The sequence below is a fragment of the Aspergillus oryzae genome, chromosome 5 (assembly GCF_000184455.2).
Source record: "Aspergillus oryzae RIB40 DNA, chromosome 5".
Classification (NCBI taxonomy): domain Eukaryota; kingdom Fungi; phylum Ascomycota; class Eurotiomycetes; order Eurotiales; family Aspergillaceae; genus Aspergillus; species Aspergillus oryzae.
In genome coordinates, this window is record NC_036439.1 from 4081778 (window position 1) to 4109678 (window position 27901).

At 47.2% G+C, this 27901-nt stretch overlaps 10 protein-coding genes across 10 annotated transcripts; 6 read left to right on the forward strand and 4 right to left on the reverse strand.

Moving 5' to 3' along the window:
• Nucleotides 1-1080: 1080 nt before the first annotated feature.
• vac8 (protein anchor VAC8) lies at nucleotides 1081-3125 on the forward strand (the record flags this gene model as incomplete). The annotated part of the gene is made up of 6 exons (XM_001824161.3): nucleotides 1081-1254; nucleotides 1345-1465; nucleotides 1525-1638; nucleotides 1687-1932; nucleotides 1993-2742; nucleotides 2794-3125. 6 exons carry the CDS (start codon nucleotides 1081-1083, stop codon nucleotides 3123-3125), a joined length of 1737 nt encoding a protein of 578 aa, XP_001824213.1.
• A 2942-nt stretch (nucleotides 3126-6067) lies between these two features.
• Nucleotides 6068-6672, reverse strand: AO090113000015 (uncharacterized protein; the record flags this gene model as incomplete). The annotated part of the gene is made up of 3 exons (XM_023237770.1): nucleotides 6068-6086; nucleotides 6167-6352; nucleotides 6416-6672. 3 exons carry the CDS (start codon nucleotides 6670-6672, stop codon nucleotides 6068-6070), a joined length of 462 nt encoding a protein of 153 aa, XP_023092563.1.
• Nucleotides 6673-7717: 1045 nt separating this feature from the next.
• Nucleotides 7718-8788, reverse strand: AO090113000016 (LysM peptidoglycan-binding domain-containing protein; the record flags this gene model as incomplete). The annotated part of the gene is made up of 5 exons (XM_023237771.1): nucleotides 7718-7848; nucleotides 7902-8183; nucleotides 8276-8486; nucleotides 8560-8624; nucleotides 8692-8788. The coding sequence occupies 5 exons, from the start codon at nucleotides 8786-8788 to the stop codon at nucleotides 7718-7720; spliced, it is 786 nt and encodes a 261-aa protein (XP_023092564.1).
• Nucleotides 8789-9917: 1129 nt separating this feature from the next.
• AO090113000017 (uncharacterized protein) lies at nucleotides 9918-10523 on the reverse strand (the record flags this gene model as incomplete). Its single annotated transcript, XM_001824164.3, has 1 exon — nucleotides 9918-10523. The coding sequence occupies one exon, from the start codon at nucleotides 10521-10523 to the stop codon at nucleotides 9918-9920; it is 606 nt and encodes a 201-aa protein (XP_001824216.3).
• Nucleotides 10524-11937: 1414 nt separating this feature from the next.
• AO090113000019 (glycoside hydrolase family 18 protein) lies at nucleotides 11938-15293 on the forward strand (the record flags this gene model as incomplete). The annotated part of the gene is made up of 9 exons (XM_023237772.1): nucleotides 11938-12850; nucleotides 12947-13396; nucleotides 13476-13514; nucleotides 13563-13633; nucleotides 13733-13795; nucleotides 13866-14008; nucleotides 14062-14193; nucleotides 14241-15167; nucleotides 15245-15293. 9 exons carry the CDS (start codon nucleotides 11938-11940, stop codon nucleotides 15291-15293), a joined length of 2787 nt encoding a protein of 928 aa, XP_023092565.1.
• Nucleotides 15294-15463: 170 nt separating this feature from the next.
• AO090113000020 (uncharacterized protein) lies at nucleotides 15464-16525 on the forward strand (the record flags this gene model as incomplete). Its single annotated transcript, XM_023237773.1, has 1 exon — nucleotides 15464-16525. The coding sequence occupies one exon, from the start codon at nucleotides 15464-15466 to the stop codon at nucleotides 16523-16525; it is 1062 nt and encodes a 353-aa protein (XP_023092566.1).
• A 1892-nt stretch (nucleotides 16526-18417) lies between these two features.
• On the forward strand, nucleotides 18418-22095 carry AO090113000021 (uncharacterized protein; the record flags this gene model as incomplete). Its single annotated transcript, XM_023237774.1, has 6 exons — nucleotides 18418-18624; nucleotides 20299-20417; nucleotides 20467-20592; nucleotides 20711-20984; nucleotides 21049-21195; nucleotides 21253-22095. The coding sequence occupies 6 exons, from the start codon at nucleotides 18418-18420 to the stop codon at nucleotides 22093-22095; spliced, it is 1716 nt and encodes a 571-aa protein (XP_023092567.1).
• A 206-nt stretch (nucleotides 22096-22301) lies between these two features.
• On the forward strand, nucleotides 22302-24130 carry AO090113000022 (cytochrome P450; the record flags this gene model as incomplete). Its single annotated transcript, XM_023237775.1, has 6 exons — nucleotides 22302-22494; nucleotides 22552-22733; nucleotides 22806-22918; nucleotides 23013-23405; nucleotides 23462-23960; nucleotides 24017-24130. The coding sequence occupies 6 exons, from the start codon at nucleotides 22302-22304 to the stop codon at nucleotides 24128-24130; spliced, it is 1494 nt and encodes a 497-aa protein (XP_023092568.1).
• Nucleotides 24131-24871: 741 nt separating this feature from the next.
• On the forward strand, nucleotides 24872-25602 carry AO090113000024 (uncharacterized protein; the record flags this gene model as incomplete). Its single annotated transcript, XM_001824169.1, has 2 exons — nucleotides 24872-24934; nucleotides 24991-25602. 2 exons carry the CDS (start codon nucleotides 24872-24874, stop codon nucleotides 25600-25602), a joined length of 675 nt encoding a protein of 224 aa, XP_001824221.1.
• Nucleotides 25603-26045: 443 nt separating this feature from the next.
• On the reverse strand, nucleotides 26046-26717 carry AO090113000025 (oxidase ustYa family protein; the record flags this gene model as incomplete). Its single annotated transcript, XM_023237776.1, has 4 exons — nucleotides 26046-26303; nucleotides 26365-26483; nucleotides 26540-26600; nucleotides 26691-26717. The coding sequence occupies 4 exons, from the start codon at nucleotides 26715-26717 to the stop codon at nucleotides 26046-26048; spliced, it is 465 nt and encodes a 154-aa protein (XP_023092569.1).
• Between the last annotated feature and the right edge of the window lie 1184 nt (nucleotides 26718-27901).

Sequence of the window (27901 nt, forward strand, 5' to 3'; positions counted from 1 at the left end):
AGGGTTATACTTTGCTCATCCATTGTTGGTGGGGGAGGGTTGCCAGGATGGAGGATGATGGAGATTGCTCTGATGTCCACTAAGTGATCGATATGTAGAAATAGCTTGGACCTTTTCCAAATGGTGGGTCGATCAAATTGAAATATGTGATGGATGACAGACTGGAGATATAGCAGCATACAGCGTACATACTGTACATACTGTACATGATAAACAAAATGAAACAGGTGAAGGTATGTCCGCATGACCGTACCATACACAAAACAGTTGTTGATATATATTGATCTACTCGAATAACAATGAATTATATAGTTGGACCAATGAGGAAAAATACTGGGAATTGATTTAACCATAACATAAAATTAATTCAATTATTGACATTCCTGATGGGAATAGAGATTCTCAGTCTGGAAATCTAAATGTTGTTGTGTATTGTCGGTGACGGGAACTGATAAAGGGAGATGAGCTCTCTTCATTTCCCGCCTTGTCATTTGCCCACTCCTTCACTTGGGACCCGTAATTGTCACTCATCACCCGTGCTCCCAAGCTAAGGTGCAGGACTAACAGTAACTAAACTCAACCTCACCGTCCGCCATCTCTTCCTAGCCCTCTTCCCAACCACCACCACCAAACCCCCCCCTTCCCTCCTTCTTCTTTTATTGTTCAAACCCCTCCATTCTGGGTAAGACCCGGGGGTCTTTTCTACACTAATCTCGAATTCGAACCGACAATAATATCAAGGAAAGGTCTCCTGCCTATCACGCGCTATTCTTTGTGCTCCCGCAAGCGTCAACTCCTATCGGGCTATATGCAGAGCCTCCCATCCGTCTCTTTGTCTCGTCCCCAATCGATTCCCATCGCGTCCCTCATTGCTCCGTTTCCCTGACCCTGTCTCTCGGTAGAGGCCAACAAAGAACCCATCGTTCGAGGTCCTTCTTGGGAACAGGATACTGCCCTGGGACGAAAGGAAGGTTGTCTTTCGCCGGTCGGACTGACAACGTTGGTTTCGTTTCCGTTCGCTTTTAGACTTGTCGCTTGTGGGGCCGGTGTCTGGTCTTGCGGGCCTGTAATATTAGAGGCATGAGTGGGATCGCGAGTGCGTGTTTATCCTGTCTCTCGACAGTTGACCGCTGGTGTCATATCACCGCCTGCCTCGGGCCTATCGGCGGTCGCTCGAGGGATGGAATTTATGAGACAACCTTAGCAGATAATGAGCGGGAAGCAGTTTCCGACTTGTTAGGCTACCTTGAAAATGTATGTTTGTTCGGTCACCGCCCGTCAATTTATGTATCCCTGTTTTGATCTCTTGGCGTGATTCTGATCCTAACTTAACCGACCCGATAGAGAGCCGAGACCGACTTCTTTAGAGGCGAACCGCTTAGCGCTTTAAGTACACTTGTATATTCCGATAATGTTGACCTTCAACGAAGTGCCAGTTTGACCTTTGCGGAAATCACGGAGAGAGGTGGGTGAATTTCGAGCTTCGTTGATCTTCGCACGGCTAACTCCCGCCTTTCATCTTAGACGTGCGCGAAGTCGATCGGGATACCCTCGAACCAATCCTTTTCCTGTTACAAAGCTCCGATATTGAGGTACAACGCGCGGCCAGTGCTGCTCTGGGAAACCTCGCTGTAAATGGTTGGTCTCACTTTAGGTGACGGCAACGGCAATGACTGACAGATATAGCGGATAACAAGGTATTGATTGTCGCCCTCGGAGGGCTGGCCCCTCTAATACGGCAGATGATGTCGCCCAATGTCGAAGTCCAATGCAATGCGGTTGGTTGCATCACAAATCTAGCTACGCATGAGGACAACAAGGCCAAGATAGCTCGGTCGGGTGCTCTGGGACCGTTGATTCGTCTGGCGAAATCCAAGGATATGCGTGTACAACGGAACGCGACGGGGGCCTTGCTAAACATGACACACTCTGGTGAGTAGACTATGTGGGAGCATGCGGTTGGTTCTTCATCCTCTTCTGACGGCGGTATAGATGATAACCGACAACAACTCGTCAACGCTGGCGCGATTCCCGTCTTGGTTCAACTACTTTCCTCCTCCGATGTTGATGTACAATACTATTGCACAACGGCTCTCAGCAATATTGCCGTCGATGCGTCAAACCGAAAGAGACTTGCCCAAACTGAATCGCGGTTGGTTCAGTCACTGGTTCATCTCATGGATTCCTCCACCCCCAAAGTCCAATGCCAGGCCGCGCTGGCTCTTCGCAACCTGGCTTCGGACGAGAAATACCAGCTCGAAATCGTTCGCGCCAAAGGTCTTCCGCCGCTCTTGCGCCTCTTGCAGTCCTCTTACCTTCCCCTCATACTCTCCGCCGTCGCATGCATCCGCAACATCTCTATTCACCCGCTGAACGAATCCCCCATCATCGATGCGGGCTTTCTGAAGCCACTGGTGGATCTGCTTGGCTCGACGGATAACGAAGAGATCCAGTGCCACGCTATTTCTACGCTCCGAAATCTGGCCGCCAGCTCGGACCGTAACAAGGAGCTTGTCCTCCAAGCGGGTGCGGTCCAGAAATGCAAGGACCTGGTCCTGAAGGTTCCCCTCAGCGTCCAGTCGGAGATGACTGCCGCCATCGCGGTTCTGGCCCTCAGCGATGAGCTCAAACCCCATCTTCTGAATCTCGGCGTTTTTGACGTTCTGATCCCTCTGACGGAGTCTGAAAGCATTGAAGTGCAAGGGAATAGTGCCGCGGCTTTGGGCAATCTTTCCTCCAAGGGTAAGTCATGAGCAGTTTTGGATGCGTTCCGCATTTGCTAATCCGACCCAGTCGGCGACTATTCGATATTTGTTCGAGATTGGGCGGATCCCAATGGAGGTATCCACGGCTATCTCAAGCGATTCCTCGCCAGCGGAGATCCTACCTTCCAGCACATTGCTATCTGGACCCTCCTTCAGCTGTTGGAGTCCGAAGATAAGAGACTGATCAGCTATATTGCCAAGTCCGATGACGTCGTGCATATGGTCAAGTCGATCTCCGACAAGAACATCGAGTCGGACGAGGAAGATCAGGAAGATGGTGAGGGCGAGGTAATTGCGCTGGCACGACGATGCCTCGAATTTCTTGGTAACGGCCCCCGACAAACGCTTGTGGAAGCTTAATTGATCACAGCGCCGTCACTCCCTTTAATGATTTATCCTTATCGTTTCCTTTCCCATTCGTCTATAGTTGACCTTGTGTTTTACCCATTCACTTTACATTCTCCTAGGTGTTCAGCGGGCATTTGATTCAGTGTCACTTTCTTGCGTCAGCGAGCATCTGATGTGATAGGAATAATATCGGGATCCGTCCTGGTGGCCGTTCATCCCACGGCCTACTTTCTCAAGCTGTATGCTTACATTATTTGTATGTACTTTGATAAATGCTGTGGTTCTTAGACCAGTTCTGGTCCTCTATGTGATTGCATGATACCTGGATTTGTATGTTGCATTAACTACATCCATTGCTATGTTGAACTACCGTCACGTCTTGGTAATTCTCTAACGTTACTGGACCCACCGGGGAGGTGCTAAGCCCAAGATGCTGAAGTGGGTCGAACCCGGAAGGCTCAGTCGATCCTTATGGCAGATCCGACGGTTTCGGTGGGTCAAGAATATAACCACACTTGATACCATCTACTTCTCTCATTACCCGTACGAAACGAGAATGCTATAACCTCTGAGTGATAATTACAAGATATTGCAGTGTAGTCTCCTAATACCTTCTTTCTGCAACATGTATTGCTACAGATTCCGGACCCCGTGGTGTCTAAAATACATAGTAGGTAGTAGGACGGAATATCCATAAATAGGGAGACCAATAACTCCAGACAATCCCTGCATTACTCCTTCGTTTGCTAAGATCCGTATCGCGCTATGCTGTGTTCTCCATACTATATATACTCCGGGAGTCTGCAAGAATCTTTGCCCTATTATCCACCACCATGGTCTCATTCCACCTTCCATTAAGCACTGCAAGTTGATCTAGCATTTGCCAGAATGCGTCGAAGACAGTGGCCAACACAACACCCCACAGGAGACAGACTACTAATACTAGGATCATAGAGGGAAGATAGCTTCTTTATAGGATAGACGCCGTGTGTTTACTTTGTTCGAGTTTTGGTGAAACCCCCAATCTAGTAGGTAATACCCTATTCCACACTCATCGTACATTGAAAATACAACAAGGACAGGCGAATGAAGTCAAGTTGTCCGATTCAAATTTAGTTCAGTTTCCGTTCCATCAATTACATCTTGTGCTATTAATAGGGCAACATGTTGCACCTTGTAGAGCGATCCATGTAATGCTATATATTTACAGGCCAGAAAGATCTCAGTTGATTTGTAGCAGGCTACCCTTGTTAACAGAATGTATCTATGGTTCTAGGGAGGACATTGGTGTGAATTATAGGTATCCGGAATGCGAAGACCAAGGGCATGGAAGGTAGTTCTGTCTGTTGAGGATCTGGAACAAATATGGTGGCTTTTGGGGTTCTGATATGTGTTCAGTGAGATCTGTGAGTATAGAGCTGGGAATTAGAGATATATCAAGGGTAGGGTTGGCAGTGATGTATATATATTTGGAGCGATAACCTGGGGGAGAAAACGAAATGAAAAAAGGAAAGGAGAGAGATAGATAGAGATAGATAGAGAGAGGGAGGAGGGGGGGGGGGGAGAGAAGAGCGAAATTAAACCAAGGGAAAGAAGCAAGATGAAGGTATCAATTTACAGGTATATGGAGTATAGTAAGCACAAAAAAGTACATAGATCAGAAGTGGGATATACATACAAGGCTGAATTTATATAGAGTGGGAGGGACATATAGTAACAATAGCAAAACGTACCGGTAACATACAAGGTCAGATCGCAGGAAGTACAGAAATGTCCAGAGATCATTAGAGAGCGCTTTCAGAAGATGTATATACTAGGATGTACCCAACCACCATTGTACCCCTAGCGACAGAAACAAATTCTACACATCTCCTGGCGGCCAACAATCAAGATTCACAACAGTGTCAAACTCTTCAGGGTCGAAGTGGAAATCCTCGATCGGAAACCCCCAAGCTTCAGCAACCCTTTCATCTGGGTGATACGCAGGGATCGCTCGAGAGTGCCATTCAGCGGTAATAGGGTCCGAGTCGGGTTGGAAGGAAAAATTCAGCCGTGTGCTATGCTCAAGATGAAATTTAATAGACTTTAACCGGGGCATGTGTCGTGCTGCGTGGCCCATAGATGTGAAAAAGCGATGATATTCCTCATCGTCGACCATCTTTCGGCTTGCGTATCCGCGGTCATAGTCCCAGATCACGTCATCCGGGCTACTTATCTCCTCGTCTGGTTCATCTAATCCGGCTTGCTCTTCGGGTGTGGGTAAGGCTAGCCATTTACCTGGGGTTTGGAATGCATGGTTAGTGTAGGGAGGGGAACGGAGAGGATATTCCATACCTGAAGGGAGAAATGGGGGGACATCGTTTAGCTCTATAATTGTTAGGTTGGGCCATTGCAGCGTTCCACTATTTGGTAGTGGGGGACCAGCTTTATCCAGAGGCCATAGAAAGTCTGAAGACAGAGACGTATTATATAGCTTTAGCTCCTGAAGGACAGTGCTTAAAGCTCGCAGATTAATTGTAAAAGTATCTGCTTCTGTTGACAAAACATTCAATGCAGGCAAGGTGGATTTCCACGGCGCCTCGTATTGATTTGAATAATTTAGGACTTTCAGGCTGCGTGGTGCGTTGTTGAACAGTTCTGATACACCTGGGGAATTGTCAACAAGGAACGCATAGAGCCTGTTACAATTTACTCTTAAACATGGAGCATACGGCATGAGATGTATAGGGGATATAAAGGAAGAAGTTTAAGAAAAAGACCTGCTCTTACCATCGCGACGACCCCGAATATACTCTATATGATCCGGTCTTACCCATTCATCCAAATTTAGATGTAAATGTGTGATAGTGGGACAGTGCTGGACGATCTGTGCCACTGCACCGGCCCATATCTGGTGAAACCGATGCCTTAGATCACTCTCACCATCGGAGGGTTCATTCGTGAAAGAGAGCTTGTCAACGCATGGCACATATGCTAACACCGAAGCGTCATTATTGTGGAAGCGCGCCCGGTAGGGTGGAACAGACATTTCCCGCCCATTTCTATAATCGTACCTGTATTCACCTGCATCTTCGTAGTCCCAGGTATGTGGCTCCGGCTCCTCGCCCATCTGGCGACCCAGCAGCCCTAGCTCCAATGAAAGACGATGGCTCTGGTTCCATGAGCTGAGTGTCTCAAATAGAGCAGTGATAGCCGTTTGAAAGGCTTGATCATTTGCTTCTCGAACGGGATTATCAACACTGTACCCTTCATCTTTGTGGGTTGTCCAGTCTAGTAATTCGAAGGGGACTAGGATGTCGTACTGTAATTTTCGTATCCAGACTTGTCGGATTGCGCCAGATCCTGCTGTGGCCTTCTGGAAGTGAGCCAGAGATATCCCTTTTTGACTTTCCTCCTTATGGGCATCGTCGCTGTAGACGATTAGATCAGAGTAGATAAATGGCTCAAAAGCTGCTTGCCACCGACGGCAGACAGTTGTATAGGGGACCAGACAATCGCCTGCCTCATATAGGAGGCTTGCGATTTCGGATAATAGCTCTAGGGGTAAGGTCGCTGGCATGGTATCAGTCAAGAGCTCTTCACGTTGAGTAGTGATGTGTAGGATGTGTTGATTGGATAAATGGCTTTGAGATTTTGGTTCTCGGATGACTAAACGTCTCTAGCAACTTCGTTCACCAACAGAGAAAGATTAGTAGTTAAGTCTAGTTGCGGTTTGCCGATTTTACACGGGTCTGTACATATGTGGGTCCTATTTCAATTCTATTTATGACCCTACTTTGTGGCTAAGTATACTGGAAATGTACTTAACTAGATTGTGGCAATGTACCAGGGCTTGGCAACATATACCCGTATCTAGTCCACGTGTACGGAGGATTATAGCGGCCACTCCGCAACAACGGGTTCTTATCGATTTCTGCCAGTAGAATTCCCACAACAAACTTTGTATATTTAATATTTCTGTATTTATACCTCCAAAGCCAGTATAAATACTAAGAAATCTATATATTATATACATTTCTGTATAAAATCTACTATTTAAAAGAAAAGATTACTGGAAAATTGCTGTATATTATATCGTAATAGAGTATATTAAAACTACAATTAATTTTATATACAGTAGCCCCTAACTGTAGGTAAGATAACCCCTAAAATCTAGGCATATAACCCCTAAGGTTTAGGCACCGTGGCCTCTAAATTTTAGGCACCGTGACCACTAAACTTTAGGCACTGGGCGGCCCTAAATTTGCCTTTATCAAAAGGCGGTAAGTTAACAGGAACTATTTTAGTGCATACTATATATACAGTACATCTGTATTATACTAATATTCTTTTATTAAGTATTTCTATTTATATATTATTAGAAACTATACTTTTATTTGTAATTTATAAAGAAATATATATAAAATATCTATATTATAAGCCCTTTCTATATAATATTCTATATTGATAGAGATAGCGATACAGTATAATACTAGGCGGTAGATGGACTTAGTGAGGAGAACCGTTGTTGCGGAGTGGCCGCCATAATCCTCCGTACACGTGCATAGATATACACTTCGGGTACCTAAATCATTTGGCGATTGAACTTCCGTCGCCACCCTGAATCAGAGGACCCCGACGCAATATGCGTAGTTAGCCCATAGCCCACTGCAATCACCGGCTAGTGCTGGATTCCATTTATACAGCTCTTCTAGCGTTATGTCTGATTCTGTAGCCATATCGTAACAGTAAACACCTAAAAATGGATTAGTTCCGTTTGATCCGAGGTGCGACACAATTAGGACATACCATCGGCTTGCATCAAGTATTTATTGCATGTGCAAGGGATACCAGACTGAGTGGGTCCAGGTGGCTTGACCGTAGCATAAGGTGTACTTGAGGTGGTGGTCGGGGCGTCAGTCGTGGCCATGGTGTTGGAGGGTGAGGTGGAAGATGTGATGCCAACACAATATGCATAATTCAACCACAATCCACTACAGTCACCTCCCAATGCTGGGTTCCATTCATAGAACTCTTCGAGGGTTATTCCGTTCTGGGTTGCTATATCTTGACAGTACACGCCTGGGCTTACTGTGAGCATCCGATATAAAAAAGAAGGTTCAAAAAGAGACAGGTAATGGGTGACGGGGAAAGACAGCCCACATTACCGTAATGGCACCTACCCTCCTTATCATGCATGGCATACTTGTTGCAGTCGCATGGAATACAAGTCTGAGTTGGCCCAGGAGCAGTCACTGTGGCACTCGCACAAGTGGATGTCGCCGTGGGAAGCAAGGTAGAAGTTGAAGAGCTAATGCTGGGATAGTATGTGTCATCGAAGCCAGGACCACTGACACAGTATGACGTATTCAGCCACAGGTTGGAGCAGTCACTCTTGACGCTTGGCCGGAGAGAAGAGAGCGGTAAGCATTCTTGAACATGGCGATGGGCCATAATAGGAACTTACATTCCAGGCATAAAATGCTGTCATATCTATGTCTGCATAGGCAAGTATAGTATCACACGAGTCTTCTGCAAAGGAGTTAGGTCGCCGTGATAGCAGATGGGAGTATTAGCGCATAGTTGAAAAGATCCATACCTTTTGTCCTATCATACCAACTATAGCACTGCTTCGTGGAATTCACTGCGGCATTTGATGGAACATCGGCATATATTTCGCTATCATCTGATTCCATATTGTCCAAATAATATCCAGGGCCCAGCAATGTGCAGTATCGTGTGTTGTTGGTCAAAGAGCAGTCATAAAGGTTCACTGATGGGTTCCAACTGGCGAAGTCCGCGAGAGCTACCCCTCTGGCTATCCAGTCACATGGAATAGAGCCTGCGAAGTTGTTTCTGTATTCATCGCAATCCTTCCGAGTGCTATTGGCCAAAGGGGCAGTGATGGGAGTGGCAATCGGCTTCCAGGATGTCAAACCTGTCGCTATGGGCAGATCATCCCATGCGATGCGCGTTCCATAAAAGAACGTTGGTGCTGCTGACACGCTACCAGTAGTGGTTGTACCCCCATAACCCGGGTACGTCTCAATATTCCCTACCGGTTGGACGCTTTAGGGGATTCCGTGTCAGCTCAGTTGTAGGGAAGGGGGAGGCTGTCAAATTTGACGTAACTGACAATAGCTATAATTGATGTAGAGGTTACTACAGTTCGCATTAAGCTCTGGATTCAAGAATAGAAGATCCGATACAGTGATGCCTTGTGCCATCGCAATGCCCTGGCAATAGTCATTGTCTTCTTCGTGTAAGCATCTCAAGAGATTCAGCATCAGGGCTGGGGACGACATACCCTTGACGTGATAGTATTTTCCACAATTGATGTTTGTGCCGGCAACAACGTCGGTAGGTATCGGAGCTGCAGTGGTGGCTCCAGCAGCTCCAGTTGCATATGTATTGACTTCAGATGTTGCATTGTTAGGATAGCTGACGTAGACCTGATGACCTACGACAATGTTAAAATTACTACATATAGTATTTAATATAGAGTTTTAGGTAATAAACTGCGTGATAGTGATATCGTATTCCGCAGCAAGGCTTGCACAAGTGTCGTCTGGCTGCACTAGATGTGTTTGACAGTGACCAGTAACGCAGAGTGTTCCATTGCTGGGAAAGTTGGTACAACCGCCGTTAAGCCCATTTTCAATGAGCATTCGCCAGGTACTGACATTGTTTGCGGCAGCAAAGGTATCACAGGTATCTCCCGATTGGATAGTGGCGCTTCGATCAGCGCACGCGGTTGGAGTGGGCACAGTCATGGATGGACTTGACTCGATCAGTTATGTCAGTTTGCAAAGGGGAGAAAAGCACCTACCTAGCCAGGGCGACAGAGCTTGGTGTGGGGAGGTCCAATGTTGATGCTCCGCAGCTGGAAGTCAACGAGGAGTATTGTTCAGCTAAATCGTCGTTATAAAAATAACTGTTGCTCAGCTCCGCCTGAAACATACGCAGTCCACATGAATCACATTCATCCTGGCTATCAGTAGACTGTAAATGGAATAGGCAGTAACTGTCTTCACTGTTCTTGAGGCATCGTTGGTTATAGTTGGTGAAATAGTAGTCTGGTAATATGATTGGCCGATATGTCTCTGAACTGTTTCCTGCACTGACTGACTCGTACAGATCTTCATATTCATCATTTGCACATGCATTTTCGACGGCTGCCCGATAGGATGCGATTGACTTCTTACACTCATCCGTACACATTTGGTCCAAAAGGTCCACCGTCATGTTGACCGTCAGATGGTACATTGTGCTACCAGTCTCCATCAATGAGCAGGATAATTCAGCCGTCAATGCAGAAACGCAATCCGACGACAATGACGAGAAATCACCCGCAGTGAACAACTGCATTCCTCCCCATGCATGTGCTGCATTGAGTGCCAACACGGCCAGAAGCTGATGATGGAATTGCATGTCTCTCCCTGCCAGGCCTTTCGCTGTTGGATACCTGCAAGGATTAGAACCAAAAGGGGGACAGCTTAAAAGATATCCAAAGGAGCTTCAGCTATCAGAGCCAACTTACTGATACAACCAAGAGGAAAACGGGAAACTCGGAAATTCCTCGCTGGACCTGTTAGTGTGCTCTTCCCTCGGCTTGAGCCGATAGTCCCCCACGGCTTTTTTTTAAGGGCCGAGGTCTCGTTCGTTCCTGGAATGTCTTAAAGTAATATCCGGCCAGGCCGGGGCCAACCAAGGGCTTCTCTGAGCAAGATGGATACGAAATACTCTGGCGCTGGCAAAACTTTGGTTCTATTATGTTAGCGTATTCTGTTAGTGCTTGAAAGTAGGTGTTGGTAGGTATCATTTGGAGGCCCACTTTTAGGACCGATGCTAGTTGCTAATCTCGGGACCCAACACCCGGCAACATTAGTCTTAACAGTGGATGCTCGGTTCGCCCCATATGCGATACCACAAAAAGAAAACTACACAGAATGGACCCATCCAGAACTGTAGTTGCAGAGTCCGGGAGCCGTGAAGTCCCTGAGTAAGTACTCGGCTGCAGATATTGGGCGGTCCGGTTTTGAATTTCTCCCAGAGCTATCATGACCGGGGGACATAGGAGGCTAGCAAATTCAATAAATAGTGGCTATGGCTGCACCAGAAGAAATTATTGCGTCTTATAGCTTGACTTACAATGAGGGTGCCTTTGGTTGTGTGGTTTCAATTGCTCCAGGCAGTGGCTTCAGCGTATGGTGGCCATAGCCATCGTCGTCATTTTCACCACCATAATAGTCACCGTTCCTCATCAATCTCAGTTTCCTCTGATGTTCCCCAGCATACTTCACCCGTGCAAGTGAGCAACCCTCTTGTACGTCGGGGGTTAGACGGAGACGACTACACATGCGGGCCGGATCGAGAGTGCAAGAATAAGGCGTGTTGTGGCTCGAACAATGTATGCGGGTGAGTAAGCTCAAGTTTCTTTTGTGTTTCATATACCTTGCAAGGCTGACATCTTGGCTTAGCTTCGGGGAGCTTTATTGTGGTAAAGGTAAGGCACTCCTTATTGCCTGGTCCGTGGGGAAAGTTAAGAGGCGGACTGGAATAGGATGCCAATCGAATTGTGATGCAAAGGCAGAATGTGGAAGAGATGCCGCGGAGCCAGGGCAACTCTGTCCTCTGAATATCTGTTGTTCGTGAGTGGAAGGCTTACTATATGACACTTGATTGACAAATCATTTGGCTAACGGGCTGACCCCTGTACAGTCAATTCGGATTCTGCGGTACTCTATTCCTTTGGGATCTCATTCAAATGCGTTCACAAACTGACAAAGCACAAAATAGGTACAACCAAAGACTTTTGCGGGTCTGGTAAGTGGTAGAGGAAAGAATGACAGGAAGGGAGCTGGTGAACATTACATCTTTACTAACCTCAATACCGGCTGTAGGCTGTCAATCTAACTGTAACGAACCCGACAAACCGTCCCCTGGCGCTAAGGGCGATGTACGGAATAAGGTCATCGGCTACTATGAGTCGTGGAGGGATGGTGGTTCAAAATGTGATACGATGAGCCCCGAGGAAATCCCGATCGAACAACTAGACCAGTCAACACTTGCCTTCGTTTATATCGACCCGAAGGACTACCATATCATTGCCATGGATGAGGGGCCTACAGCATCTGATCTATTCGCTCGTGTGGCCAACCTCAAGACCCGCAATCCAAATGCAAAGATATGGGTCAGCATTGGTGGATGGGCCTTCAATGACGACGGACCGTATCGATCCGTGTTTACCAAGGTCGCTGGCGACTCAAAGGCAACCCAGATACTTGCACACAACTTGATGGGATTCATGGACAAATATGGCTTTGACGGTGTCGATATTGACTGGGAATACCCCGGCGCAGATGACCGTGGTGGCCGTGAAGAAGACATTGCTAACTATCCCAAGATGATGAGCATCTTGAAGCGGTATCTTCAAGGTGGTAACATCTACTCGAAGAAATGGGGACTGTCACTTACTGTGCCTACATCCTACTGGTACTTACGCTGGTTTGATATCAAGCTTCTGGAGAAAGTGGTGGACGAGTTCAACCTGATGGCTTATGATCTCCACGGCAGATGGGATCGTGAAGATCCAATTGGCCCATATGTCTACGCTCACACCAACCTGACAGAAATAGACCAGGCGCTTGACTTATTCTGGCGGAATGACATCGATTCGAGCAAGATAAACCTCGACCTCGCAGTAAGAGAATACCCGTCGCTTATTGACATACCGCTTCCATTACATTGTTCAAGCTGTGCTTATTTAATAAACCTTTAACAGTTTTATGGCCGCACATATACGCTCTCCACACCACTTTGCTCTTAGCCTGGGTGTGAGTGGAAGGATCCAGGTCCGAAGGGACCATGTACCACCACGGCAGGTATCCTCTCATATTCGGAGATCCAGAGGATACTTTCCGAGGGTAATATATATCCTACGTATGACGAGGAGGCCGGTGTATACTATGCGAATTATGGGAATGGCGGTGCCAATTGGGTTTCCTTTGACGACACTATCTCTTTTAATGCTAAGATTGAACTCGCGAATAAGTATGGACTCGGTAGCGTTCTAATTTGGGCTGTGGACCAGGACGACCAGTATTATCATGCTATGCGTGGAGTTACAGGCAAAGATATAGAAGCTATTCCGATGGACAGGGGCGGATTTGGTGCTTTTACTGTTGACCAGTGTTATATCACCGACTGCGGCAAAAGCTGCAACCCCGGCGATATCACAATGACAAAGCTCAATGATGAGAGTGGCCGCGGATGCGGAGGCAAGAATCATAACGCTCGATCATGTACGTTACTTCACCATTCAGATCAACGACTAATTATTCGTACCTGTCGACTGGATGCTAGTTTCAATATCACTCTCAGACTGTTGCCCCGCGGGAAATGCGCCGGACTCATCCACCTGTCACTGGAGGGGCGGGCCAGTCAATTGCCATGGACAATGTGCTGCAGGGGAAGTGAGCATGGTCTTTGATGATTATGGTGACAGTAAAAGCGATGCACGAACGGAGGGAAGAAAGTCTGTATGTGCTTCTGCTGCCCTTCATCCTCTGCCTTGTATTGTACTAATGGAGTTTTGTTCAGGGTGCTGCCCAGCGACTAATGGACAAAGTGCCATTCAGGACTGTATCCTGGCAGATTATGAGAAAAGTTGCCCTAGTGACAAGCCTCAGGAGATGACTTCCGTTACTGACTTTTACTACCACCATACCGACCTTTCATCAATAGCGATACCGCAAAAGTTCTGCTGCCCAGCCAAGCCTGTACGTCAAGCATGAGTGTATTTTCCAGCGTGAAGGAAGGAAGTTGACAAGCCCCTTTATGAATAGGAATATGACATTGATCAGTGTGGGTGGCACGGGGAAAGACGCTATTGCAATGACAATGCATGCCCCTCGGTAGGTATTTATCCATCTATCCCTCAAGTACAATTAGTTACAAGTTTCTGCAGGGCCAGGTTGAGCTCTTGCGATGGCATGGATGGCATGAGGGCCTTCCTGAATGGTATACTGGTTGCAACAAAGCCCGTAAACAGGCATTTTGCTGCCCACTACCTCTCAGCAATGGATCTGCCTTCCTCCCAGTGCCTTTAGAAAATCTCTTTCCCGATGCCGATTCATTCTCAGACAGTTATACCACCACCTTTTCAGAGGTCTTCGATGGTTCTCAAGATGAAACATCCTCTAAGGTCTCTGGGACTGACCCAAATAAGAAGGCCTTTACATGGATGGCCATGGTTGGAGAGGCTGAGGATGTCCAGAGCTTCGATAAGCGAGACGGCTCCCATCTGGAGCTCTTCGACTGTCCAGATACACATGAAGAGGACTTCGGGGTCCAGCAAGCTAAGGCTGTTTGTGTCGGCGGTACGGATGAAGAGAATAACTGTGAAGATATATTTCACGGCGGGGTGGAAGGAACTGTTGTTCGTTTGCCTGCCCACTGTGGCCCTGATGCTTATGTTCGCGCCGTCCGCTTCCAACGGTCTAGTAACTTCACGTTGCCTGGCCACCTGCGCAAACGCCACCCTACAGCGTACAAGGTCTATGATTTTCACTACGATTATGATTTTCACAACCTGCGCCGCGATGGTGGGGAGGTTTACTTCCACGCCGATCTCTCGAATCACCCCAGTTTTTGGGACGAAATTGTGAAGGCGGACCACAACTCCCCAGTGAAGAGGTCGGCCAAGAACTGGCGACAGTTGGACCGACGTTACTGGTCAGAATCGAGGGAAGACTGGCTCAAGAGGTTTAACGCACTTCTCGTGAAAGGCCATACAGGGCTAGAGAAGCATTATGAATTTAATCAATGCTTGGTTGAAAGCAGGGCCGTCTGTGGAAACGGCTCAGCTGAAGTGAAAGCCAGCGTGTATGGAGAATTTAACACAACCATGGACTTTGGTATGTCTCTAATTGGCAGATTGAGAAACTTTGGGTTCTCAGAGGCATACTCCTACTTCAACCAGGAAGCTTTCTCCATGCGGATGGGGGCTGCTTTCACGGCAAGGGCGCGAATGTATTTCGACAGTGGGTGGAAATCTATTGGATCGTTTGACCAGTTTGGCATGAATTCATATATCAAAGGAATTTTCACCGTCAACCCTTATTTCAAAATGGACGCAAGGCTAGAAGCAGACGCATATGTGTCAGCCGTGGCGACAACAGAGATGACTGTCTCTCATAATCGATTCCGGTACTACCTCCCCGTTGATCTCGGTAATATTCCTACATCTGTCACTGGAGATTTCAAATTTGACAACTGTTACTGGGCCAATCTCTGGGATAGGAAATATCGAAGCTAGAGCTGGGGGCGGGCTTGTCTTCGGGTTCCGGTCCTCTATTGCACTGGACCTCATGGTGCAGCTTAAGGATCGGAAGTACGTGGACACTTCTATCAGCCTGAGCATTCCAGGATCAATCCGGTATGATGCTGCACTATCCACCTCGTGCAGCGATGGGTTACAGTTCGACGTGACTGGGCAATTGGGTGTGGACTTCACTATCACGAATGGTTTACCCGGGTGGACAAGTAAGTCATATGATTGGAAAACCACATCCCCAGCGACACTGTTTTCAGGTTGCGTGCCATTCAGTGTTATGGTCAAACGCGAGCTTGAAGGAGACACAGTTGCAACACAACTGCTATCGCGGTCGACACCCGGTGCATCAATAGATATTCCACAGGACTCGAGTCATACGTACGCATTCGCAGCTGAAGGAATATACTGTGCCGACCCAGATGAAAGTGGCCAAATAGGCGACTGCGGCTGGAACAGTCTTGACCTGGATGATGAGACATCAGATACGGATGATGAGGGCACTCTTACGCGTCGGAGACATCATGAGAAGCGGTCCAACACAAAGAAACTCGATTACTGTAATCCGTTAGGAGGAAAGGGATTCGCAGGATTTACATCCGGAAACAATGGTACAATCGATTTTGGCAAGTATCCTTCGGGTTCGGAACTTGTTGAGAAGTATTACCCTGACGCGGCCACATATGATGCCGAAGATGCGAAAGACTGCAATAACTTGAACCTAGTCAAACTCCAACACACGCCTCAGAAACCAACAGACATCAGTGCAAACGGTGGTCGTGTGTATGATAGTGAGCATATACTTGAAGCTCAGACTGTCCAACGATTCTTTAACCTTATGGGGCAACGATGGTCTCAGGAAAATAACAAAGCTCCGAATCCAAACGTCCGAGAATATCCCGACCCCGTGGAGGGTTCTAATAAGATTTTGCCGTGGTGTGGCTATATGCTAAAGTGGTGGCAACCTAAAAGGGTTTGGAGCTCCAACCTTTACCTTGGAAGTGCGTTTCCCGGTGAAAAGTGGCATTTCACGGAGGAATTTGTCCTCTACGAACGTGTGTTGAACACTAAGATCAAAAATAGCGTGAGTAAATACTAGATTCCCATTCTGGCATTGTATAACTCAGGCCAAACTTACAGATGAAGCTAATCAGGCATAACAGTGGTTCTCCGGGAATTTACTATACCATGAAAACAAGATGGGGACTTTCGAAGCAAATGGTAATTGGGACGATATAGGAAAAGCACTCAGGTTACATATTCTTTGTTGGAAGTACTACTACTTTGATGAGATCAAGGAGACGCTCGTCAAGCAGGTTAACCGCATTGAGAGCAGTGGATCCTGTACTATATATATGCGGGTAGTATATATATAAATCATAGACCGACCCCAAGGGGTCGTTATAAAACGAAGGCCTGTACGAGCCTTACGCTCGACCCCTCCCTTCGGTCGGTTCCTCAGCCCTACGGCTTCGTCAGTCCTCGACTCCGTCTGCGGTCCGTGGGCCAACCGCGACTCTGACTCTATACAAATCTCCCATTCTACCATCCCTTTCTTAAACCTACACCATCCAACCTTGCCTTTGGAATGAGAACGGGAGTGATCTAGGGTTGACGGAGCGGGAATGCGTGGGGCGTCAGAAGTATGTTGCTAGGCGATATTCGGTAAGGTAGGATGGTTAAGTCTCGGGTAGTTAGTGAGGTAGATGGAGAATAAGGAAAAGAATTATTGGTGTCTGGGATTAACATGCTCAAAGCACTACGTAGTTCAGAATAAGGTAGTGGGGGTGGGGGGGGGGGGGGGGGGGGCGGAGACCCCCTGTGCATCACCATAGCGGAGCGAAGGTGACTGCGGAAAAGCTAGCAAAAAAGGTGAGTGCGAAAGAGTGCAATGTATATTAGAAAAATGAAGGAAGAATAATAAATGGTTACATGTGATTAAGAGTAGTTGTATAGCGTTAGTCAGGGTTGTGGATGGAAGGAGGTTTGGTGATGGTATAGTAAAAAGGCAAGGTGATAACTGTGTAGTTATAAAGGCGGAGACGAAGTAAGATAGATAGGTGTAGTCGAAAACAAAATTTATTAGGGGGCCATTGGTGAGGCGCACGCCGCAGACGAAGTCGAGGACATTCACCGTCAGGTGAATCACCCGACCGGTCGGGAGGGTTACGAAGCCGTGAGGCTGAGGGACCGAACGGAGTGAGGGGGGAGAGCCGGTAAGGCTCGTACAGGCCTTCGTTTTATAACGACCCCTTGGGGTCGGTCTATGATTCCTTATTATAAAACGAAGGCCGTGGGCCGAACGATGGCCCCCCATAGAAAATTGTATGAGGAGCGGAATAGGGCTTTACCCTACTGAAGGCCGGGCCTCTTCACGGCCACCCTCGCCAGGGAATAAATTACGAATGGATGGTAACAAGCTGGTAAGGCGGTGGAGGTTTGAGGCAGTGTGTTGGCAAAGCGGGGTAGTACATGTGGTGGAGTAGTGAATCGGGTTTGGATTGGAAGGCGGATGTGGAGCCAGTGGAACGGGGTCACGTTACCATCTGGTGCTGGCTGGTATATAAGAGCAGGCGGGACGGCAGCAAATGTGTCTATGATTATATCTGAGGTGGAGGTAGGTGTGCAAAGATGGGGATGACGTTTAAGATTGTTAAGATGTTGTTTTACCCGGGGGAAGCAGAGGTTGAATTAGATCTGAGAAGAATCGGGCAGCGGGCGTGTTGCATGGTAGATGACAAAGTCGGTGAACAGGATTGGGAAGGTCAATATGTTGTTCGAATATTGGAACAGAGAGATAAGAAGAGGTATGGGATTGTGGTTTGTTTCGAGGGTTCTTTGGAACGGGATAGTCGGTGGCATCTTTTAATGTTTAAGGAGTTGGAAGGGATCTGTAGTACGTTAATGGGAGGATTGCGTTTACGCAGTGTCAGCTCCGATGATATTGAAGTGGAGGACACAGTGGAAGGGGAGTCGATTACACAAGAGACGATGAAGGCTTTGGAGTGTCAGGGGTTTGATATCGTGTGGAGTCGTAGTGTTGAAAGGATGAGTAGGAAAGGAGAGTGCACGTTGGTTGCGGCTGAGTGGAAGGAATGGGTCCGCAGCGAGTACCAGCGTGCTGAAACGCAGGTGAAAACCTTCCTCTTGGAATGGGCTCAAAAAGCGTATGATCTCAATCGGCCTGATGATCCCAATGTGAGTCTGCAGCCAGGCCAGGCGAGGCAGAAGGATCAAAAAATCGTGAGGATTTTGGACGCGGTGCAGATAGATGATAGTGATGGTATGGATACGGGTAGTGATGGTATGGATACGGGTAGTGATGGTGGTGGTAGTGATGATCGTGACGGGATGGATATAGACTAAGCAGGGTATAAATTCTAGGCACGAACGCCGTATATATATACTCAGATACCTATGTTCATAGATTCAAGGGGCTCAACTGAATAGGAATCCAACTAGTTTCCCCTTTTGGCATAGAGAGAATCGTATGGCTACTTGGAGCCCTGCTGCTCGTTTAATGGCCTGTCAAGATAACTTAGTAGTTGTCATTCTTGTAATGCAGAGCAGAGTACTTATTAGCAATTCTGCCCGCTTGTATTGTCATTATCTAATGTCACTCGAACCTTGGAGATTTATAGCAACAGTATCGACCATAGATTAGTCTACTAAAGCCCTAATCTACAGATTACTCTACCATTGGTACTGCACATATCCTACCCACTGTGCGACTACCATGACTAAAAACATAAGCGCCATTCCGGTTTTGATTATATCAAGTTGAAAGTGATAGTAACTGGCCCAGTTTGTCACCTGAGCCCACCATATAGACTCGCCCTTGTCCCTCATTGCCGAGTGAAGACCGGGCAGTCCATCAAGGCTCCTACTGTTCCATTGCATCTGGTATTCCGGCAGCTCCCCTCGATTAATCGTGTATTCAGCAAACTTGCCCAGCCTCGGGCGGTTTATCAAACACGGCTTTGGTTCATTTGTTTCTGGATCGACAGTGAGGTCGAGCAGTGGGACTCCAAAGCCACAGGATGTTTGAACCTGTGAGAGGGTCAGTCCTTGTAGATTAGTGGTAATCAACAAGAACCATAAAAACAAAACCAACCTTGAAGATATCTAGAATAATAACTGCCCTTGCTCCGACTAAAGACTTCACGCCCATTTCCTTGACATATCCAGCATACCTCGGATCGTTCCATTCAATGACCGAGCCCGTGCAGAAAAGTCGCATGATTCGCGGAGTAGCGTCGAATGAGCAAAACATTACGGTTGCCCGTCCATTCTCGCGCAGGTGGCAGATAGTCTCACATCCGGATCCGGTTGAGTCGACATATGCCACTTTGTTGGGGCTCAGGACGGCAAAGGATGAGTCGGGGAGGCCTTTGGGGGATACATTAATATGACGACCCCGGCAGGGGGCAGATGAGACGAAGAAGAGAGGTTGGCGGAGGGCCCAGTCACGGAGGTTGTCGGAGAGCGATTCGTAGAAAATTGGCATTGCTTTTTTGAATTTTTTTTTCTTTTGTTTTCTTAGTGTATAAAGCTCCAAGGATAGCAATCGATTTTGCTATGTTGCGTAGAGGAATGAGATTCCCCACGTGACAATCAAGGGATGCAACGAAGCGCCTATTTTCTTGGGACGAGGCGCCACGAAGTAATGTCGGGGATTGTAAACACCGTCACAAGTGTGAGCTGTATAATGTAGAACTTGATAATCATACAGCGGTTACATATCGCGAATCGCGAAGCGCTATCTAAGCGCGAATGATAATGGTCCCAAAATCGAAATATAGGAACAACTACTCCAACTGTCATGGACTGCAACAGCAGGGGTAGAAGCGCAATGCAATGACTGTTTCTCAGGTTCGCCGAGTGGCCGTGATCGGCGCTGGAATCAGCGGAGTTGTTTCAACAGCCCATCTTGTAGCTGCTGGATTCGAAGTCACCGTGTTCGAAAGAAACCAGCAAACAGGGGGGATTTGGTACGTATACAATGTGCCAGAATGACATACTCTCGGTTGACCTCGATAGGCTGTACGATGAACAGACACCATTGGAATGTTCTTTTCCTTCTCCTGGTCCTTCTTTAGCAGATAAGGTAGAGAAAAACGCCAGATTCGATAGAGAGAAGCTCCGACTACAGCATGCTCCTCCAGGGTAAGTGTTTCCTCTTGACCTTGGAAATGCTTTGATGGCGTGAAAAGAAACAAAGAAAGAAAGAGAAAGGGAACACAAAGGGAAACGACTGAGAAGGAGCTAATGAGAGTATTAACAGACCATGCTACAAAAATCTCACAACAAATGTGTCCACCCCTCTCATGCGAATAAAACTTCGCGCCTGGCCAGAAAACACACCCGATTTTGTTCACCACAGTGTCGTGAATGAATATATCAGGGATATAGCACTCAGTACTGGAGTCGACGAGCGAACAATATACGGCGCTCGAGTGGAGCATGTCTATAAAAATGGTGGGAAGTGGCATGTCAATTGGTCAGTACTAGATGACAATGGCAGTATTGACGGTCTAGAAGAGAGGCGGCTGATCTCTGTAAGCCGCTACCGTGCAAAATAGGTTGCAAGCGCTCTGATTAGAGGTTTAATCTCTTTTTTAGACCTTTGACGCGGTTGTAGTCGCGTCTGGCCATTATCATTCACCTCACATTCCGGACATACCTGGGTTATCCGAAGTAAAGAAAAGATGGCCTTCAAGGGTTATACATTCCAAGCGATATAGAACACCGGAAGTCTACAGGGACGAAGTAAGTGTTTGATATTCCGTGACCCATTAGATTGATTGCTATGAAATATGCTCACAGATCATCCAGAATGTTTTGATGATTGGCGGAGGAGTATCATCGATGGATATATCGCGGGACCTTGGGCCATTTGCCAAAATGATATTCCAGAGCACACGAAATGGCGACGCAGATCCACCTGCTCTCATGCTTCCAGATAATGCAGTAAGAATTGGCGAGATTGATCATCTCGAACTGCTATCTGGGACTGGTGACACGCTACCAGAGGGTGATCCCTTGCCATTAATACTCTGTCTGAAGTCATCTCAACGATTATGTAAAATTCACAAGATCATTGTTTGCACAGGGTATCAAATTGTATTCCCGTTCCTTCCAGACTATCACGACGATTCAATGCCGCTTCAGGATGCTGATGATACTATTCTTGTTACCAACGGGACACAAGTGCATAACATTCATCGAGACATCTTTTATATCCCAGACCCGACTCTGGCTTTTGTCGGGATACCTTACTTCAATACAACATTTACCCTCTTTGAATTCCAGGCTATTGCAGTGACAGCCGTCTGGTCCCAAACTGCATGTCTGCCATCAACAACCGAGATGAGACGGGAGTACTTAGTAAAGCAAAAGCAGACCGGTGGCGGGCGCAAATTCCACTCGTTGAAGGATAAAGAAAAGGAATACGTCCGCGACCTTATGGCGTGGATAAACGATGGTAGAAACGCACATGGGCTTGTTCCTATTGAAGGTCATACGGCGGCTTGGTTTGAAGCTATGGATAAACTGTGGGACGAGGCGAGAGCGGCGATGAAAGGAAGAAAGGAGCAACAAGAGAAGATTATCAAGCGCATTCCATTTTCGGCTGATTGTACTTCGGTCGAACTGCCACATCTTAATTAGGGGATATTATCTCGAATAGTCCACGGTGTTATGCAGTTAGAGGTGTTATTATATTGACCAGTAAGAGGAGTAGCGCAACGCAACCTTGTAGGCGCGCTTGTACCGTTTAGTTTTGATTTAAAAAGAACGCCTTGCCCGTAAGTCGAGAGATAATCATACTCCATCCACTCAACAAAAGTCAATACACACGGAAGCCCCGAGCAGGAATGTCACCGTTCATCTTTGCTGTCACATTGACCTTCGCCATCTTAGCTCTTGGTATCCTCCGACGGCGCTATTTCCACCCCCTCTCCAGGTTTCCAGGCCCTTTCCTCGGGTCTGTAACGAGTCTCTATCAGACGTACTGGCATGTCCATCCCAACAAGACGCTTCATGATACAGAGCTACATAAAAAATACGGTACGACAATGAGATCGAGTGGAAATCATGGAGAGTTCCACTGATATGGAACCCCAGGTCCGATTGTGAGATATAGCCCAAACGGCCTCATTGTTAATGACCCAGCCCTGCTTCCGGTCATTTATAATCGTCGCGCCAATAAGACAGATTTCTACGCTCCTGTCTTTGATACACATTCGACATTTACCAGGAAGGACTACAGGGAACATGTCGCGTCAAGAAAGGCAATTAGCCATGCGGTAGGTTTTCTTGCTTTTTTTCGTACCGAATATTCTTACGGGTTAGTCTTGCTTATGATAATCTTCAAACAGTATTCGGTGACGAATACTCGCTTATTCGAGCCCCAAGTTGACGGTATCCTGTCTGAGTTGATCTCCCTGTTGAGTGAATCGGCCACCGAAAAGCGATTGGTTGATATTATGGAGTATGGGAGGTGAGCCTGAACGCGTTATACTTCTCTTGGCTTTTGGCTTTCAATGCCAAACTCCAGATCTAACGCTAATGCACCCAATGGCTAGTTGGTTTACCTACGATGTCACTAGTCTGTTTGTATGTGGTAAACCCTTTGGGTTTGTGGAGAAGCGTACAGATGTCAAAGGCCTTATTCAGAACAAGAACAAAGTTCTTTTCATAATCTTCATTATGACCATCCAGGAGAACCTGTCTTGGATTGTCCGCAACACGCGTTTGGGGCGGCGGTATCTCATGCCTCATCCGACAGATCAGTCGGGTCTTGGTGTTGTCATGGCGGAGAGAGACCGCATCGTGGATGCGGTCATTGACAACGATGGCAAGGTTAAACGCCACCTGTTGGTAAAGGGGAGTCTTTTGAGCAGCCTCATGGAGATTCTCGGTACGGAAGGCTGTCCACTCAGCTTGGTAGATGTCAAGGCTGAGATATTCTTTGCCATGTGAGTTGTTCCTGCTCTGTCCGGACCAAATAAGACAATAACGATAAGTGAAACAGGCTAGCTGGATCCTCTGTTACCCCGAGCCAGCTCGCCCGAGTCATCTTCCATATATCGCGTAACTTCAAGGTCCAGGAGAAGCTATACGAAGAGCTTGTCGCAGCAGAACAGGACGGTCGAATCCCACCTCTATCCGCCATAATCTCGGATGAGCAGGCTCACAGACTCCCGTTTCTTTCTGCTTGTATCAGAGAGGCTCAACGATACGCTCCTACCATGTCCCAACTGCCTCGTTATGCGCCCGAGGGGACTGGGCTAGAGTTACACGAGCAGTACGTTCCCCCAGGGACAAGCGTATCTACCAGCCCATGGATCATTGGCCGAAATAAAGACCTGTACGGTGAGGACGCAAACTCGTTCCGGCCAGAACGATGGTTAGAAGCATCTCCCGAGGAAGAAAGACGATGGGACCACTTTTCCTTTCATTTTGGATATGGAGCTCGGAAATGTCTTGCGAATAATTTCGGCCTGATGCAGTTGTACAAAGTTGCTGCTGAGGTGTGTGCATATCCTATTCGTTGCTTGTCGCGTTATCGGGCTCATCATGAGTGCAGGTATTTCGTCGTTTTGAAGTTAAAGTTGAAGGGTCGAACGAGGATACAGTCAGTGGAGGGCCGCCTGCGAGTGCCAGGTTTCGCTTTGATCGCAGAGCAAGATCCTGGTCATAAGCATAATGGGTATATAAATATGGATCTTTTCAGGGCATGATGGATTCCAAGGGCTGATGTATTAACTCAGCCGATTGATATTCATGATGTGTAAGAGCTAGCCATCTATCAAGTAAAGGCTATAGAGTATCATTATATATCAAAACCCGAATGCTAGGTTCTAGATCGCCTCAAGTAAATATAATTGGAATGTAATCTTTTCTCTCATGCGACGACGGACCGGCCCTAACCACCCAGCCAGATACGATCTAGCTCCAACCAAACAGATGAACAACGAACTTTTGCTCCATGCATGATTCTCTCTCACCATGATTCTTTTTATTCCCTCACAGGACGGACCGTATCATAGCCTCGCACCAAGTCTGAGAAGATGCAGAGTTGAATTGAGCGCCCAAAAGCCGACCCTCCATTAACAACTCGGCGCAAAGCAGGAGGCAGCAGCTATCTTCCCACACCGGCGCCAAATTGATCTTCAGCTCGCATGTCACCCTAGGCCAATGAGAACAGATAACGACACTGCTTGTCATCGCCAACCTCAGCAGCGCCAGCGTCAAAGGTCCATCCCTCCAAACGGTGGCGCCTCTTGTCTTGAATTCCATCCTACCCCGCCATCTCATGGCTATTATCCACCTATATATGAATGGTTACTTCGTTCGTTTGTGACTACACCTCTTTGCAACATCGTATCTACATCCGTTTGTTTGTTGAAAACCCCACCGGAGCTCTTTGACAGCAGCCAACATGAAGCTTATTCTTACTCTACTCGTATCGGGCCTCTGTGCCCTGGCTGCCCCTGCGGCTAAGGTCAGTAAATGCTCATTGCTGCTTACTGTTCCATTCATCAAGCTTATCTGATTCAGCGTGATGGCGTCGAGGATTACGCTATCGGCATTGATAAGCGTAACTCGGTTGAAGACTACGCTATTGGCATCGACAAGCGCAATTCTGTCGAGGACTACGCTATCGGAATTGACAAGCGTAACTCAGTTGAAGACTACGCTATTGGTATCGACAAGCGGAACACGGTTGAGGATTATGCTATTGGCATCGACAAGCGTAACTCAGTTGAGGACTACGCTATCGGAATTGATAAGCGGAACACGGTTGAGGATTATGCTATTGGCATTGACAAGCGTAACTCCGTTGAGGACTACGCGATTGGTATTGATAAGCGCAACTCCGTTGAAGATTATGCTATTGGCATTGATAAGCGTGGTGGCTCAGTTGAAGACTACGCTATCGGCATCGACAAGCGCAATTCTGTGGAAGACTACGCAATTGGTATCGACAAGCGCAACTCTGTTGAGGACTACGCCATTGGTATTGACAAGCGTGGCTCAGTTGAAGACTACGCTATCGGCATTGATAAGAAGCGCGGTACTGTTGAAGACTACGCTATTGGCATCGACAAGCGTGGAGGATCAGTTGAGGATTATGCCATTGGTATCGACAAGCGCCATGGAGGGCATTAAGCTCGCTCAGTCTTCCGAGTATGATGCCGACATATTTGCACATACAGAACTGTTTAGCACTTGAACAGCTTTATGCAAGTGTTGTTGAATGTAGTGTTCGTATCAAGCTCTTTAGCACTACAGTTTTGCATGATAATGATGATGATGTTTCATTGAATGCCGTATCCATTACTCATCTGATTGTCTTTTTAACCGGTCGAGGTAAGGCAGCAGCACCAGTAGAGAGTATTATGTTAGCAAGTATGCCCTAGAAGGGAACATTGAAACTGAGCCACGTGTTAGAGACGATGGTACGTTCCAATATAAGAAATAGCTATGTAGCGCTGATCTATATATTTGGGAATATCCAACTCAAGTGAAACACAGAAGCAAATGATATATTGCTATCATGGACATTTAACCTTTGTTCTATGTACCACTGACATACACCAATCGTTCCCTCATTAATGAATCCCATACGTCGTCTTCAACCTATTGTCCTCGGCCCATCGAGCAATAGCATCGAAATCACCACACGTATGCTCAACGCCCCATCCCGTACTTCCCTTGTCATTCGGAGGCGCAGGAATCCATTCTAGAGTCGTGTCCGCGTGACACATGATAGCCTGTCTCAGGTAGTCCCAGCAATGCATGAGATGCGCTGCATTTACTTGGTCGAGGTTCCCTTCTCGAGCGGCGTAGTAGCCCTCTCGGGTCATATACTGAAAGCAATTAGCGTAAGCGTTCTTTCTTGACATTGTTGTTATATACTAATGTGCTTACAATGCAGTGGAGCTGGTGAAACACGGAAATCATTGCGCGTTGTTGGGGGAGAGATTGATCCAGACCAGGCTGGTCGGGAAGTGCTGTGTCATTGTTGATATTCACGAAGCCTCGTCCAACTGGTGGTGTTTTAGTATATAATTCCATGATCGTCCCAGACATGAAAGAAACTCACTCGGCATCAATTCGTCCCAAGCCTTTTCCGCCTCAGGATTGAGAGGTTCTCCATACAACGTCTGAAAAACGAAAAGCTTTCGAGTTGGGGCTAACAGGGAACATTATCAATTTGATTGCATTGATTTGGATAAGAAGAAGGGAGCTCGAACTTGTCTTCGGGGGTAACCAAGGAACATCCTTTTCCTTGTGATGCGTCTTCCGGAAGTAATGGATGAGACCTCCCAACAGCCCGATATTCGACAATAAGAGCAGCGCAATGAGAAACCAGACAGCTTTCGAACAGGACCGCTTCCTGTATCGTCTCGAGTACGACCGATCTTCTAATAATGTGTCTTTTTCTTCTTCGGCGATAGTTGATTCTTCGGATTGGCGCACCGGTACTTCTTTGTACCCATTAGATGAGCGCTCTGCCATTTTAATTTCTCTGGACCGAAAGAAATATGAAAACATGAATAGATATCGATTAAGCTACAAATAACCTCTTTACAGGCCTTCAAATCTGGTAGTCTTTTTTGTACATGCCTGGGATTTATGATGGATGTAGGCGCGGAATCAATTGGCTGTGGAAGCGGCGCCTGCGCCAAAGGACCCACTCGTCGTTATCCATCAATATGGAGTTCAGTCAGTCAACATAGCGTGTGTATTGGAGCAGCTGGCTGTCAACTCTCCTGGAATATCTGTAAAAGGGTGTGGTGGTGAAGATGGGTTTTAGCTGGTATGGCGTACTCGTTTACGTCCAGCTTATTTCATCCACCATTGTTTACGCCTCGGATCCATGCGCCCAGATCGATCACTATGTAGCATGGGGGAAGAAACAAGGTACATATCCATTGATTCCATATGACTGATTTTTGTAAGTGATGATTGACACATTATAGGGAGGAACAAAATCTCCGGGATTCCAGGCCATCTGGCGTATGATTGTCTTCAGTCGATGCCATTTCGCTCAGATCTGGCCGTGAAGTTTGTGGACGACTATGCCAAATACCTACAGTTCCATGCCACGGCATCTATGCTGAAAGGTAGCTCAGCCTCCGCCAGGTAATTCCCTTGTAGAACCAAGCTAATGATAACCTGAGTTAGACCCTCCCAGCGGCTATATCTCAACCGGGGTCGATTTGTGGGGAGGATTGCAGAGAATCCGACAAAAGGCCAGCGACAATGTATATTCCAGCCAATACGATTTTGATTCTGATCTCAAGTACCTTACCTCACGGGCCAACGATGGCCATCTCAGTGTTGGGCTGTGTTCTCTGGAAATCATGCACTTTGAGCACGATATGCCTTTGGTGTCGATTTCACTGGATGGGGTTCAGCTTCCCCGGATATATACGTATTGTAAGCTTTTTGGGTGTTCCAG